The sequence below is a fragment of the Betta splendens genome, chromosome 13 (genome assembly GCF_900634795.4).
Source record: "Betta splendens chromosome 13, fBetSpl5.4, whole genome shotgun sequence".
Lineage (NCBI taxonomy): Eukaryota > Metazoa > Chordata > Actinopteri > Anabantiformes > Osphronemidae > Betta > Betta splendens.
In genome coordinates, this window is record NC_040893.2 from 19,310,695 (window position 1) to 19,326,911 (window position 16,217).

At 48.9% G+C, this 16,217-nt stretch overlaps 2 protein-coding genes across 3 annotated transcripts; both read right to left on the reverse strand.

Moving 5' to 3' along the window:
* Nucleotides 1-466: 466 nt before the first annotated feature.
* galnt17 (polypeptide N-acetylgalactosaminyltransferase 17) lies at nt 467-7,840 on the reverse strand. The gene is made up of 12 exons (XM_029170939.3): nt 7,479-7,840; nt 6,806-7,383; nt 5,953-6,136; nt 5,214-5,380; nt 3,641-3,815; nt 3,178-3,375; nt 2,892-3,009; nt 2,495-2,680; nt 2,277-2,414; nt 2,090-2,185; nt 1,422-1,583; nt 467-1,352 (listed from the first exon to the last, which is right to left on the reverse strand). The coding sequence occupies exons 2-12, from the start codon at nt 7,044-7,046 to the stop codon at nt 1,218-1,220; spliced, it is 1,800 nt and encodes a 599-aa protein (XP_029026772.1). The 5' UTR covers nt 7,047-7,383; nt 7,479-7,840; the 3' UTR covers nt 467-1,217.
* Nucleotides 7,841-12,470: 4,630 nt separating this feature from the next.
* On the reverse strand, nt 12,471-15,945 carry rhbdd1 (rhomboid domain containing 1). Of its 2 annotated transcripts, none has more exons than XM_029171106.3 (8): nt 15,753-15,945; nt 14,480-14,657; nt 14,110-14,380; nt 13,873-14,005; nt 13,619-13,707; nt 13,438-13,503; nt 13,163-13,297; nt 12,471-13,080 (listed from the first exon to the last, which is right to left on the reverse strand). In XM_029171106.3, the coding sequence occupies exons 2-8, from the start codon at nt 14,630-14,632 to the stop codon at nt 12,974-12,976; spliced, it is 954 nt and encodes a 317-aa protein (XP_029026939.1). In that variant the 5' UTR covers nt 14,633-14,657; nt 15,753-15,945; the 3' UTR covers nt 12,471-12,973. The 2 variants fall into 2 exon arrangements, with proteins under 2 accessions (XP_029026939.1, XP_029026938.1); XM_029171105.3 differs by lacking the exon at nt 15,753-15,945 and adding an exon at nt 14,839-15,588.
* Between the last annotated feature and the right edge of the window lie 272 nt (nt 15,946-16,217).

The following is a 16,217-nucleotide window of genomic DNA, read 5'->3' on the forward strand; positions in this document are numbered from 1 at the left end:
CGCAGTGACTGATGCTCAGTACATCGATCCCGTTGCACGGTGAGCTGCTGTGGAAGCGTCCGTGTTAACATGCAGGGTCTGTCCTCCAGAACCACGCAACCCTCCACAGCGTCGCCAGAAACGGGCCCTTGTCCTCACAGAGGCTCCTCCCACTTCATTTACATCCTAAGCTGATGCTTCGTCCAGAGCAGCTCAGAGGCAGAAAGCGAAGCAGTTCAGCATCTGGTTCAACTTTTCATGTTATCAACTGCATCCATAGCTTTTTATTGCTAGGATTAAATCTTTAGAGTCACGCTGCCACCGAGGGCGTGTTGGTGTCATTGGTTCTTCACAGGGCCAGTGTTCAGCTTCACTTCAGCAGACGCCATGCAGCAGAGGGTGACATCGCTCTAAATCGTCACAAATCCCTAAGACAGGACAAAAAAGTCTAAACATGATGCATCAGAAACTGCAGCAAGAGCAGAACCCAGGAGCAGAGTTGTTTATTGGAAGACAATCTTAGTAGCAAAAACCCCGGTGACATCATACATATGTATATTTATTAGGATTTCTGGCCGTCCAGCTGTTCTGTGCACGTTTCCATTCCTTCATCTGTGTCCATGAAAAGTGCATTGTTACTTTTGGCCGTCTGCAGACGTTATGGCACTCGGCGTGGAACATGAAACAGCTCAACCAACGCACGGCCCGTGTGCACACGCAACTCAGTCATGCTACAAGGTCTATTGCATTTGGTGCCACAGAATGCTTTGGAGAAAAAACATCCACATCATATAAAACTCAGTAGGCCCTGATAATGATCTGAGGTTTGTAGATGTACAATTACTCTGAAAAATAGGCACCTTTACACCAGGTCATGTTCATTTATGCCTTTTCCTTCATATAAATATTTACAGGGTAAAACTGCTGAAAATTGAATTTTCCAGTTTAATTAAATAATAAGTAAAGAAGCATTGAGGATGTAGACACTTCATTATTCCAGAACACAAGTTTGTTCACCATCCTGAATCTAAAGCCATCAGACTTAAAATAACCACAGAGAAAGCACAAACATGAGTTAATGCAACAAAACATCCACAGGTCCGATTCAGACCACGTCTCCATGCGAAGGTTACATCACTTTGAATGTCTTAAGCCTGTGCTTCATCAGCTGAGCCTGTGCTGATCCGGGTCAGGCGCGGCTCATCATGGCGTCCCAGTCGAAGCGAGCGCTCGCTGCCCTACGGCTTCACAGTGTTCTTGATGGTCCAGGTCTGACCGGAGCAGGTCTGCAGGACCAGCTGGTGGCCGAAGTAGAGTTTAGCCGGCACCACCTCCAGACAGCGTCCTGAGGCCCGGTTCATGATGGAGTCGTTCTGAAGGACCAGAGGAGAGTGTCGAACACGTGCAAATACACATGATAAGGCGCCTATCGCTTCTTTTACCTGAGAGAAAGTCCACGTCTTCTGTTTGACGCTGGTCACTTTATCACAGTTGAGGAGCTGAGGAAGGCGGCTGATCTGGTCGTCCACCATGCAGCGCGTGTCCTCCCCCGTGCTGCCCAGGGGCCCCAGGAACAGCTGGCCCTCTTTGGTGTAGCGCGCTAACTGGCAGGGACACAAACGCAGCGTGGCCTGAAACACGCACTGATGCTCACATCGTCTGTACGTTCACTAAACGTTGACTAAACGCGGAGGAACTGGTGGGCAGCCATCATCGTCCACCTGCAGGCCTCGGCCCGGCTTGGGATAGAAGCTCCTCCAGACCGCTCCGGGCCCAAAGTGAACCCTTGTGACACGTTCTGCCAGAACCCCATTTTTGAGCCCCGCCTCCCAAAGCAGCTGTTTACCACTGCGAGCTAAAAGCAGACATGTCCCACAGCTAAACTGCTGGAGAGCTGTCGCTGGCTGACTCAGGACTTCAGGAGGGAAAGTGCAACACAAACATTTTTGTCCTGACAGCACAACTTTCCCGTGAGAGGGTTTCACAGAGTTTGTGTTTTAAAAAAAGAGAAAAGCAGATATTTCATAACTTTTGCTTTGGATGTTGACACATCCAACATCACCTAATGCCCTGCGTTACATGTGCTCTGCAGCCGCGTTGCCGTCGGTACCTGGGGACCCCAGCCGTGACAGGGGTGAGCGATGGCCGTGTGGTTCTCCTTTGCTCCCTGATCCACACACAAGTGGCTGGTTTTAGTGTTACGGATCTGAAAAAGAGGAAAAACCCCAGGAAATGAGTGCGGCTTGGAACACTCCGCTGTGGGATTTGGCCTGGTCGTCCTGGTCGTCTGAACCCACCTCGCCGTAGTACAGCGTGTTGTTGTACCTCCTCATCTCCGGGTAAACGTTGTCGAGGTACCAGTCGAAGCTCTTGCACTGCAGACTCTTCCTCAGCGCCGCCCTCTCGGAGATGTCTCCAAAATCAATGCCGTGGTTCTGCAAAGCCACAAAGCCTGGTCACGCGCCGCGGTTTGTGCAGCGCAGGCGAGCAGCTCCCGCCTCCCGCCTCCACCCACCTCCATGGGCAGGTTCCAGGCCATGTACACGCTGGACTTGTGCTCATCCATCCAGACCTCCGCCACGCGCAGAGCGTTGCGCCGCATGTGGACCGCTATGTTGCTGTGGTACGGCTTCTTGGTCCGCGCAATGTGAGCTACCCTGGAGCAAGGCAGCACCTCCATGCTCCCCCCACACATCCACACCTGCAGGAAGAGGCTGCGTTAGCTCAAACACAGGGAAGGACAAAAATACTGAAAAGACTGAAATGTCAGGCCACAAACCCACGCTGCACCGCGTGCGACCCATTTATCTCTGTATTCCCCAGCTGCACGCTGCACGGAACCGGGCCCTCCGCTGCTTAATGGGCCTCGTTTGTCAGTGCCAGCGGACCAACCAGCAACGATGCTCACGAACCTTGATCCCCAGCTCGATGTTCTCCCCTCCGTACACGTCCATGGCCGAGTCGAACAGGCCCAGCTTCCCAAAGTAGTCTCTGTCGACCACGAAGGAGCAGCCGATCATGGCCGGAGTCCTGCAGAGCGGAGGACACCACAACATAAGGTGCTGCTGCCCGGTTCTGCTTCTGTCCCTTCGCTCCGAATGGGGGCAGAAGATCACAAACTACAGCACATTCCTCAGAGGATCAGTCTGTTGCACCGCCCCAGTGTGCAGACACCTCATAGCAGCTCTGCGGCCTTGCCTGATGGGAGCGGACGTGTCTCCGTCGTCCCACCACTGCTTGGGAGGACTGATGTACATGCACCACAGCTCCCAGTTGTAGCCGTGGCCGGAGTTCTCGTAGCGCTCGGCCTCGAACGTCTCGTGCTTGATGTTGTCGATGGAGGGCAAGATGATCCTCTTGTGGTCCTCTTTGATTCTGGCCAGCACCGGCTCCGCCCTGACGCACAAAACACAAGCAGGCGCCATTAGTGATGCTTCCTCACGCGCGGCAGCTCCTCCTCGTCACATCTACTTCAGTCGCCAGAAAGTCTCAAGTTGAGCCGACTTTGTTACTAATTCTATTTGATTCGGCGCCGAGCAGCTCTGCAGGGCCTGCGTCTATTTATGCAGAGTGAACTGGGTTGTGTACGTACTCTGGAGGAAACGACCTACAAACAGGCGCCGGCAGCAAAACGCTGAAAAGCAGTGGAGCGTTTACCCACCAGGAAGGCGTGAACTCCACGTGGGCGTCGAAGAAGCCCGTCACCTCGCCGGTGGCCACCTTCCAGCCCTCGATCCTGGCTCGGATCAGCCCCTCCCTCTTTGGGTTCCTCACTATCTTCACCAGGCCCGGGTAGCGCTTGGTCACGTACTCCTCCAGCGGCGCCTTCAGCAGCTCTGCAGCGAAAAGACAGCTTTAACAGGGTCAAAGGTGAGGTAACACACACACGTACGAATGGACGCACGCACACACACACGTGTACGAACGGACGCACGCGCGCACACACACGGACTCACGCAGGCACGCACACACTCACACACGCACACACACACGTACGAACGGACGCACGCACACACACACACACACACACACGTGTGCGAACGGACGCACACGCGCGCACACACACACACGTACGAATGGACACGCACACACACACGTACGAATGGACACGCACACACACACGTACGAACGGACGCACGCACGCACGCACGCACACACACACACACACACACACACACACACACACACACACACACACACACACACACACACACACACACACACACACACACACACACACACACACACACACACGTCCTCGCCGGCAGCTCTCTCAGGTTCACGTCACACATTTTCAGACTGTTTCCCACGTCTTTCTTCGTGCACGCGTTCTCTTGACGACCCGGTTTCCGGTGCCGCGTGTTCTCGCCCAGCGCGGCCCGGTGGGAGCTGTGCTTCTGAAGCCGGCGGCGCCGGGAGGCAGAGAGGAATGTGAGCGCTGGCCTCTGAGGCCTCTTCCTGTGATGGAGAGCTGGATCTCAGCCAGCAGTTCAACTGCCTCTTTTATGCTCCTCCGCGTTTCTTGGATCTGTGAAGCCGACAGTAGGATTTTCCTCAAGTGGCCTCGGACGTTTTACAACCTGAAGCCTTTAGCTTTGTGAGAAGTGACGTCTTCAGTAGGAGCCAGAACCAGACTAGGACTGCTGGTTTGGGCTTCTCCTGCTCTTTACGTTGGATTTGAGGAGCAGTCATTTAAAGGCTCTATCTCAGGCCTCTCATCCTGTTTCCTTGTTATTTCTCATTCCTTTCCTTGTCTCTGATTGCTCTCCTCCGGATCCAATTGCCTCACTCTCCTCCTCTCTGTCCGACCTCATTAATCTTAGAGCCTCTCTGTCTCTTCCTCTCCTTCTTCATCCTCTCTAAAAGCCTGGTTTGCGCTCTCTGCCTCTTCTTTCTCTCTCTGATGCCTCTTTATCTAGTTTCTCTTCTGTCTCCTTCTCCCTTCGTTTCGCTCCCAAACTTCTGTCACATCCTGCTTCTTCTCCGTCCATGCGTCCTAATAAAAAGACATCGCCTCCGAGGCAGCAAATATTCAACACCAGTCACCCCAAAAGCCACGAGCACAGCTTCAATCCCCATCTTGTCAGACCAACAGAATCTGATGCCTTCATCCCATTAGCGGCAAATTATGACAATGAAAACTGATGCTGGATGAATGATGCATATTTACTGTGCACTATTCACTGGGATCAATAAGAAAGAGTGGAGAAAACGAACGCCTCCTTTCTACTGACCATCGTCGCTGTTGTCGTCCACCAGAATGATCTCTTTGAGCAAATGGGCCGGCGTGTGATTGACAGCCGTGTGGATGGAGCGCAGGATCACCGACAGAGCCTCGTTGACGAAGATGAAGATGAGGGAGATCTGCGGCAGGTCCCTGGAGTAGGGGATGGTTTTGCATCTGCACAGAAACACACAAACACTGCTTTATTACTGCAGAGACCGACCTGCTGCTCAACAAGGCTCGAAGGCAAACGATGCGTTACTTCCTGTTCAGCTGTAAGTGGTCTAACACCGGCGTCTGCTGCAGACGGAGCCCAGCCATTAGCACCACTCTGAAGGTACAAACAAAAACTAGACTGGAACAGAATCTCTCCAGCATCTGGTTCCCCAGCTGAATTCAAGCACACGCAACAGGTCTGCAGGGACAAGTTCAGCGGCCGATGGAGGTTCCCGTCTCACACTTCCCTGGTTTCACACCTGAGCACCGTGTGCACGATGACCCCGGAGACCTCCGAGTTTAGAATGATCTGTGATGATCCAACTTGCACTGCAGCGAATTACGGCAGAGCTGTGACTGATGCAGCCATTGTAAATGAACCAGCGGAGGCCTTTATGCTGCGCTGAGCGATCACTTCGCACCTTTTAAATAATTCATCGCCATCACGTCTTTCCATAAACTGTGTCCTGGTCTCAATACGCCGCCGAGCCACAGCCGCAGACACAGAGGCAGTGGACAAACGCGCCACTTACTTGCTGGGTCTGAAGTCCGGGATGGTCCGGTCCAGGGAGATGCGGTCGCTGAGGAAGGCGTTGTAGCCGTACTTGTCCCTCAGCTCCTTGGCGTCCTTCTCTTCGCCGGTGGCCAGCGTGGCGGCGAGGCCTCCTTTCCCGCGGCCGCCGAAGCCTTCCACCAGGCCCAGGGACTTGGACAGACCTGCGCAGACAGACGGTCAGGCCTCCGTGTGGTGGGAACCCATGAGCAGCGCTGCCCGGCACCGGCAACCTCACACCAGCTGTGGACGCCCGGCGGCGCCGGACCCAGAGCCGCACAAACGCCGCCACCGTCCACGTATTCAGTCTGTGCGGCGCTGGGTAATGCACTTTATTATCATTTATATACTTTTTTTAATAAAGTCAAGGACTTAATTATCAGACTGCAGCTGGATGCTGCTTCTGATGCGGTGCTACAGTCATGAGGAGCATCTCCTTCGGCCGGTGGAGTTCTGGCATCATTAGTGCAAATACAGTGTCTGTTTTCATCACATACTGATTGAAAAACAATAAATTACATTAAATAACAATAGATTCTTGTTGCTCGGTGGCAGAGACCGGCCTCTTCCTCTGAATGTGGATCCAGCGGTTTTAGTGGTTTTACGTCAGCAGGCCCCTGTTGACTCCTGCTCCCTGCAGCTGCAGAGGCCACTACCAGGAAACAGGCTCTGGAGCCGGTGACATTTTATTTAAATGTCAGTGAACTGGATTTAGACAATTTACCAGTTGTGGGACTTTGTCTAACACGCTTAAACAGAAGAGGAATAACGTGAGAGCCGCGTGTGACGGTTCTAATGAATGTGGTGCGCTGGCATCGAGCCGGTGCCGTTACCGTTTAACTGCCGGTACACCACGTCCTCCAGCGAACCGAGCCTCTTCAGCAGCACCTCATGACTGGCGCCGAGCCCCTGTCCGGTCCCGTTGGCCCGCGGCCTCTTCCCGTCAGCTGAAGCCTCCGGACCGGAGGACTGGAAGACGCGCGAGTTGCACCTGGCCCAGAAAGTGACGAACCCAGCAACAGCGAGCAGGTTCAGCGCCAGTAGAACCTTCCATCGTCTGAAGACCACAGCCATTAAAAAGGCACCGGTGTCCTGGCTCCGACTGGGGATGCGTCCGGTGATGGGGCGGGTGATGGGGCCGGTGATGGGGCGGGTGATGGAGCCGGTGATGGAGCCGGTGATGCGTCCGGTGATGGGGCCGGTGATGCGGCCGGTGATGGGGCGGGTGATGCGGCCGGTGATGGGGCGGGTGATGGGGCCGGTAATGGGGCCGGTGATGGGGCCGGTGATGGGGCCGGTGATGCGGCCGGTGATGCGGCCGGTGGGGGTGAGGAGAGGGGGTGCAGATGAGGAACCGCCGCGCGTGTCACAGATTCAGGGCGCCCTCAGCTCGCGATGCGCGGACGCAGAGCTGCAGGAGAATAAGCGGGTTAAACGGACAGACGCTACGAAGACGCCGCGCAGCCCCGCGTTAGTGCGAACCACAACCGGGCACCGGGCGCTTACCGTGCGTCATCCGGTGCTGAACCGAGGCTCCTGAATTATTCGACGAGGAGAAGTCTGAGCGTTTCCCCTCCTGCGCGTCTAACGCCAGCCTGCATCGATGCGACCGAGGCGGACGGAGACTGGGATGATTCTCGCCTTTAACACCTCCACTCAACCTTTCCGCTCGCCGAAACCCCGTCCACGCATCGTCGTCCCCCGTCACGCGTTAGAATAATGACCGTGAGAAGCGAGCGGCGGCGGCGCGGACGCTGTGCGGGCGGCGCATCCGCGGATGCAGCATCCTCCGGTGAAGCTGCTCCAGCGGCGCAGCGGGGAGGCACACAACGCCGCTCTCACGCGCCGCCTCGTTTATCGCATCATAACAGCGTCGTTTCGCTTCACGGCAGATGAGGGAGGATGGAGGGAGGGAGGGAGGGAGAGAGAGAGAGAGAGAGAGAGAGAGAGAGAGAGAGAGAGAGAGAGAGAGAGAGAGAGAGAGAGAGAGAGAGAGAGAGAGAGAGAGAGAGAGAGAGTCTGCGTCCTGGTAACCATGGAAGGGTATTCAAATGTTTTCCAGTGATTCACAAGAGCGAACCAATGGGTGTCACTGGGAGCACAACGCTTTAATTAGTGAACGGTGCAAAAATGATCCCTAAATAAAAAGGATGCCCTCAAAGCAGCAGGTGTTTACATCATCATGATTTATCGTTCATTAGATCTTGTCACAAAAACCTGAATCTGCAACAAAGTAACTAGAACGTCAGAAGTTAAATCAGTGATGGGAATTAAGATTTAGACTGTGCAGATGTGGTTAAAATGACATAAATTACAGTTTATTAATGCGCAGTTAACGTTCAGGTAAATACCAAATAACTAAGCTAGTGGTGGGTGAGGGTTGGATACAAATATATTTGAAATATAATAATAAAAAACAACTGGAAGTTTCTGTAATACAGGAAATACAGGAAATTTACAAAACGTGGCTCATTTTGCTGAATTCACAGCTCAATTAAAGCTCGGTCATACCCGTCCGGGGTCCAGAAGCCGGAGAGACGTTTGACTCTTTGTCCCGAACCATCCAGATTAATCTAGTGCTTGGAGAACTACAGTACTGTACTGGCTGTAGGTTTCAGGTGATCGTGGGCGGCTCCACTCATTGTGTGGGAGTTCCCATCTTAAATAAACAGCTCCTCCATTCTTGGTCCTCACTCGCTCCCAAACGTGTTCTGCTCCTGCATCGCTCCTGCTTCTCTCTGGGGAGGTGGAGCGATGTTTGGGGGGAGATCAGGGAAGGTGTCCTCCCCTGGTGGAGTTCCTGCACCAAAGCATAATATGGAAGCAGTGGTGACTGATGGAGACTCATGTCCCTCGTTTCCTCCACGCACCTTAAGGCTCAAAACAAGGCGAAGGCTGTCATTAGATTAAACTGGTTCTGGCTGCAAACTGGGGGGTTCATCACCTTGACAAATCCTAATCATTAATGAAGCTAATGCTTTCTTTTGTTTTTTTTACTGCTGGAGACGCTCACATCGATTCTGTGGTTCACTGCATTGTATGTGGTACTGTAGGCTAAATGTTCCACTGAAAGATGATGTTCAGAGTCCTTTGAAGGAGCCGAGCTCAACAGTAATAACAAGTAAAGATCAAGAAGCTAGAAATTCAGCATTTCTGATTAGACACCAGGCCAAAGAGTTGGAGAGAGTGGACCGGACCAAGGAGTAAAGATGGAGTCCAAGTTAGGTTTAAGTATCAGCTGTGCAAAGAGCCAGCATGCGTTAACCACAGGGAGGAGGGTCCAGCGCCTCCATCACAGATGTCAGTCACCAGGACAAGAGGAGGAGAAGAAGTCAATTCAGTTTAGCTTTAAATAACAAAAGTCGAGCTGTGCATAAAGTAAAAATACAGTATGTGTTTGTCTCCTTAGGCTTGAATTTGAGTAAGCGAGTCATGTCAGCCAACAGCCTAATGATAAAGACTTCACAATGCTCCGTGTAACATCATTGGAGAAGAAGTAGGTCACCCACATAGTTGCAAGGAATCAAGGAGCTCAGGAACTCTGCAGCTTACCGAGAGATATGACAATTCAGATCTGCCGGCAACCTGAGATGAGAGGGGCTTTCTGCGTGAGGGGGAAACGGGGAGAAGGCGAGCGACTCGGTGAGATCAGAAGCAGCGCCGGAGCGCGAGAGACAATCAGTAAGAAGCATCAAGAAGGAAGAAGAAAGCGCGGCGGAAGGCAGGGAGAGAGATTCTGAAAATGGAGATGGTTAGCAGAGAAGAGACACTGGGGAGGAATCAAAATTCAAAGGGAGAAACACTTTTAAAGCAGTCAGGAGACACAGTGCACAAAAGGAGGCAGTGAGAGAGACAGTGACAACATGCTAAGCAGCTAAAATCAGAAATAGAGCAGGTCTGACTTAATGTCCCTAAAATGGAGAATGCACAAGAAATATCATTGATATTAGATGTTGTATTAAGGTTTAAAACTATCGCGGTGCTGCCGCAGAGCTGAGGAACAAAGGAAGCAGCTCTGGGTAAAGCAGGAAGTGTTGCTGGGACGTCAGACAGGAGCAGTAACAGCTTTCCTTCTGCAGCAGGTGAAGATATTCACATATTTAATTAGCAACATGCAAACCTGTAAATGATGTAGTCTGACATTTTATTCATTCATTCGCTCACACCGGAGTCCTGTGGTAATGAGTTCACACAGAGCCTTCACCTTCATCTTCCTCCTCCTCTTCCTCCTCCTCTTCATGGCCAGAGCAGTAATAGTCATACATGATATTTTCTCACCACTCGTTACATCTGCAGGTGGAAGAGTCTTCTCCTAAATGCAGTTAAGGTCTGGATTCCATTATGATCTACTCCTTCAATTATGGGATAAAGGATCCATGGGAAAACCTGGTTCATCAGGACATTCAGGTGAAGCCTTTGTGTGAAGGCCCAAACATATCAGGTGCTGCTGTAGTGATCACATTACCTACTTAAAAGAGAGTATTATCCAGGTGGGGGCTTCTTTTGGCCAGAATGTGTATGATTCTCACATTTAGAACAACTTCTATACATTATGACGTTCACACGCAGAATCTACAAGCAACAGCCTGCAGCAGCCCAGCAACCCCAAAACACCAGCACTTATAGAGACTCTAGAAGAGAAGGAAGACGTGTTTGAGAATGAAGAAATGCTGGACAAAGACGTGTTTGTCATCCTTGCTGATAGTGTAGACGGGAGAAAGATGAGACCTCAGCTCAGATGCTTTGCTGCTCTGGAGCCAGCTTGGACCGCCATGCAAACATCCACAACACTATGAAGCATAACTGAAATTCCGTCAACGAGGTCAGTGGTGTAATCAGTAACTGTAACAAAGGACGATGAACAATATCAAGCCTGTAAAGGAAATACTGACACTGATGCCATGAGAATGGAGCGAGTGTCCATCACATTCTGTTCACAGCAGGACTAGACCTAATTAACACAAAACCAGTTTGTTAGATATCATGTGTGATTGTCGCGCATTTTGAGCTTTATGTCCTAGCTTTGATTTATGGAGAGTTCATGTCTGGGGGTAATTCATGGTTTGATGGGTGAACCCACCAGAGGTCAAAGGAAGAACAAGGGGAAGAGTCAGAGGACAGGGCAGGAAGCCGAGGCTTCGGTGCCATGGGGGATTTCAGAAGCTCCTTCCATTAATAGTGTGGTGAGATCCTTCAGTCGTCTACGCCAGTATCCAGCTCTGGCACACGAATGACAAAAGTGTTCGAAAAAGGAGCCGTTGGCTTATAACTCTGCACAAGTTAATGCCATTCTCCGTGAGACTTTGAGTGGCTGAGCTGGATTTGGTTACGATGACGTTAATCACTGCAGCGGTGGGAAGAGGGAGGGATTCCAACGTGGGGCTCTGACTAAACGCTTGTTTGATTCATGCGCTGGCTCGCGTCTCGGCCCCTCAGGAGCACATTGTGATCTCTGCTGGCTGTGGCAGGCGTGAAGATGAATTGACCTTCACGTTGGCTCGAGTGCGGGGTGAGACTCTGCGGAGGGATCAGAGGGGGTGCAGCTAAGCTCCCAGAGCCCAGGGGTATTTTAGGTTAGTCACCAGCGGCTCTGCTGCTCACCTACAAACAAGCACTGGCACAAACACAGATGTGCCTTTTTATCAGCACTGGCGCCACGTTTGCTTACGTGACAGCAGCATCTGATTTATGTACTCATCCCACAACGATTTCAGCCGAAGGAGACAGAGTTTACTACGCGTACTGTACTACTGTGTCTGGGACCAGTCTTTGCCTGTAAATGCACAGGTAACAGGGTTTAACGTCCTCCTGAGCTCTCAGTCACTGCCTGGAGGATTTGCAGTAAACATCATTCCTGTGCAGCACAACACATTGAGGCAGAAAATGATCTGCCCCAAGGACAAAGCACCACACCCATCAAGTACATAGTTCAAGGCACTGGAGCGTGTACAAATAAGAACACGGTCAATTGAAAGTAGTCCATGCATTTCTTCGATTGTTGTTTGTCCTTTATGGTCCAGTTTTGTTACTGCACCCTCCATGTAAAGAAGGCTAATGTTCACAGAACCAGTTCCATTCTTCTGTTTGCAGACATTAATCAACTGCCACACTGAGATTGCAGTAAATGTTCCTGCCATGTGACTGCATATCATCTGTCCCATTTCATTCCTCTGGCTTCTACATTCATGCCCTTTGCTCACTGTTAAATCTACCTGTTGACAGAAAACCAGCACGTCCGCCTGCAGCATTTTTAATGTGTAAACCTTTCACCCCCTCCACATGGGACTGGGACATGCGGTCTGACTGTATCTAGTGTGGCTTGTTTTATAGCCTTTAGGGGTGATGTGCTTTGTTGGCCCCAATTTGGGCTGTCCTACTTCCCCTAATGCTTCAGGGGTTTAGGGGAATCCAAGCCAGCAGGGTACAGTTTGGAAAGTTTACCCATCACATAGATAAAACTACTAATATTGATTATACACAGAGTAGTTTACAGTGTAGTAAGTGGAAAAACTTTTAATGATAAAGCAAAGCCATGTGTTTGCCATTTTATAATAATTCTATGATCATGAACATAACACAGTCGTAGCCAGTTTTCACATCTTACAGTATATGTTTTTGCTTTTATTTTATTAGTCTAAATGTGTGGAGAATAACAGTAATAATTATTATTATAATGATGAAAACTAAAATAAAAACTAAAATACTTTTGCCAATATTTCTTTCCTTAGCCCAGTAATAGCTTTAAACTACAACCAAGTTCTTCCTAACTTCCTGATTGGTCTAGAACAGCATTTGAACCCCATTAGCTTTCCAAAACTGATATAATATCTTTGGTAATAGTCTTCAATTATTGTACATTTTAACACATGAATGCATCAGACTGTGTGGATACTGTACACCTGCCTATTCAGGGAACTCTTGCTCACCTTATGAGAGCAGAGTCAGAGCTTCAGGAGGGAATTCATCCTGTTCTGTCATTTAAATGCTCCTCCCTTCCAATTTCACCTGTCAAACCTCCTCAGCCTGTGCCACCTGATGTCTTCAGCTCTCGCTTCCTCGGGTACGTGGAAACCATAAGGGGGAGGAGCTCCTCCCTGGTTGCTTTGTCCTACACAACAACAGATTATTAGATTAGATGGTGGAGAGCTTCACCTGGCTCTTAAGTGGAGTCATGTTTCACACTGCCTCACCTCTGTCATTCAGACTGTTTCTGATAGCTGCTTCTAACTGCTCTCCCTCTGACAGTCCACCTGTATAGGATGCTGTGTGATTAGCTGGTCCATACTGATGGTGTCCTGAGTATCCTGCACCACTGCTTCTGAATCCTGCACAAACACATAACACATATATCCATTAACAAACATATCAGCAAGGTTGGTGTAGTATACTTGATTTTAATCTTAAATTTAACAACATAACTATGCTGAAATATATATGTACACAAAAAATGTATTTTTTTTTTTACCTGAGGAGCCTGAAGACCTGTAGTAAGTCCTCGGCCGGGCATTGTATCCATTCGATGTCACACAATCTGGTGAAAATATATAAAAACAAACCATTAGAGAAAAGGTTTTTTATGTGATGATTATGCTGTGTATGAAATAATAAAAAATAATGAAATAATAAAAACCGTTGCAGGTTCAGACCTGCAACAGTGTTCATGAGGGTCTTCAGTGGTCCAGCAGTGTAAAGCAAGCCCACCAAGATCCCAGCTAGATGACCAACAAAAGAGGTCCTGGAAAAACATGGCACAGATAGAATGATATTACTCTGCCACCTGGTGTAACATTCTGTCTCTGCACCAGACAGCTTCTACAAAAGATTACTAGAGTATAGTAATCAAAGTGATCTTGTGCTGGGACATTTGGTATCTGGTATTTGGTAACATATGGTAACTCACCCAGGTGATGTAATGTGGATTAGGACTAGCTCCACCCAGCTAGCATATCGATTAGACACAGGGAAACCCATCATATATGTCACACCTCCAGGGTGGTAATGGTTGCTGAGAACCTTCAGTGCAAACAGGACACCTAGAAACAAGGTAGGAACAAAGATCAATAAACATGTGGAGAAGGAAATTCATCTAGAAATAAGTTTATGCTATTTCAAATGGTTACTGATCTGTACTCTCTACCTGAAAAGCCAACAGCACAGCTCATGCTGTGGGACTGGTCCTGTGTGAGCTCGGTCAGAAAAGCCTCCAACACCAGATACACTAATCCGGTGAGCAGAGAGAAGACGGACAGCAGGTAGAGGAACCAGGGCCCACCCAGTCTTCTCTCCAGTCTGATACCTTTCCACACGAAAGACACCATGTTGAAGTAGAGATGCCAGTCATCCACGTGGTGCAGTGGGGACAGTAAAAGGCGGCGCCATTCTTTAAACCAGTGCACACTCACACAGGTCTAGGAGATATGATATTCACACTGATAATATCAACCTATACTGCAAATAGGAATTTCTAAGTGTACACGTGGATGAAGCCCCAAAACCGTGTATTGTACCTGCAGCAGAGGAGCAAGAGGGAATAGGTAAAGGTACACGTTGATAGCCAGAACAGCCAAGGTAACGGGTGGGATGTTATCCAGACCCACTTGGTACAGCTGGGAGGCCAGGAGCAGCAATCCCAGCTGGGATCCTCTGTGTCGGCTCCGCATGACGACACAGCCCGGGACCAGACGGCTGAAGAGTATGACGTGACGTCAGGTCACTTGTGTTACAGTACGTTAAATAATGCATACTTGATTGTTTCTAACAGAGGGCGACGGCTGTAGTAACTAACGATTTGTTATTATTTATTCAATACAAAACATATAACGTTAAGAATTAAAGTCCCCTGAAAAGTGACTTCTACAAAACTTACCGTTTGTTGTCGCAGACTTCTTCCTCGTTCTACGTCGACTCGGCTAATTCAATGCTAATTTTAGCATTAGTTGATGTTGGTGCATGGAGATCGCTTCCGTAGTTAACTCCTACCGCTGGTTTGAATTACCATCTTATATACAACCTAGCGACAACTCAGCATACAGCATTTCTCGATATTTCATCATTTCTAGTAGTTGCCAGAAGTTAGCAACGGTAGAAACCTGCGTCACGTGGTAATAATAACTTCGTTAAACATCGGCTGCGCATGCGCATTACGAACGTTTTATGTCGTTTTTTGTTTTTTTATGGGTTCCGTTTTACATTTTGACATCGACTGATAGACAAGAAGAAACAAAACATTGTGAAATAAATAATTGCACAAAATTAATTTAAAATTAAATGCAGCAGAGAAAAAGGTGGGACACAAATTCCTGTCTGTTGATTAGCTCATTTCAGTATATAGGCCGACAATACTCCAGTCTAATGGATTTTGGTTTCTTTCTTGTCTTGTTTCTGTTTCCGTCCTGTTCGCGATTTAAGGTAAAAATTGAGCGTTTTACCGCCCTCTAATGTTTACATAGTATAACTACATCAACCCCAAAAAATCCATTCAGAAATACACAACAAATACAAATAAGCATTTGTATTTTATAGTTGGCAGGCTGTCACACGGTTATCATCCAGTAATATTTAGGTTACTACTCTAAATAGGCATTAATGGGAATATATGTAATAGTATGTGCACGAATTTTTTACTTTCCTTGTTTGTTTAATAATAATATTATTATCCGATTAATATTATTACACGTTTTTTCACAGTTTTTAAATACTCCGTAAATTTGTTATAGGCTGAGTAGATTTGCGGGTGTTTCAGTTGTTCACACACACGTAAAAAGACATGGCTTTAATTACCATCACGTGCGACAGGTGCAGCGTTTCTCTACTTGTTAATTATTCAGGACTCGTCGCCCTGCGTCGGTCTCTCCTCGAACATAAGACACGTTTCCACAGCTATAGCAGGAGTCGTTTCACTGAATTGAGGCTCGTAGTTTGTCCAGTTACAGTACGTTCATCTTCCACTGAAGCTGCTGGAGAGACTGTTGCTATAGTAACAGCGGCGCGCAGGGCAGAAACAGGCACAGCAATGTCTTAAAGTTAGCGATCGGGCAGCAAGCGGAAATAGTGTGCAGTTCTCTTCAAAATAAAAAAGGCTTCATAAGACAATATATGCAGTATATGCTTTCTTCAAATTTTGTACTTGTTCATTCGTCTTAAATTATTATTTATATTATTATTATTTTATCTATCGTATTACGCCCAAGTTTTACATTTCTAGAATGAACCCTATTTCAAAATCCTCATTTTGGATTAATATTT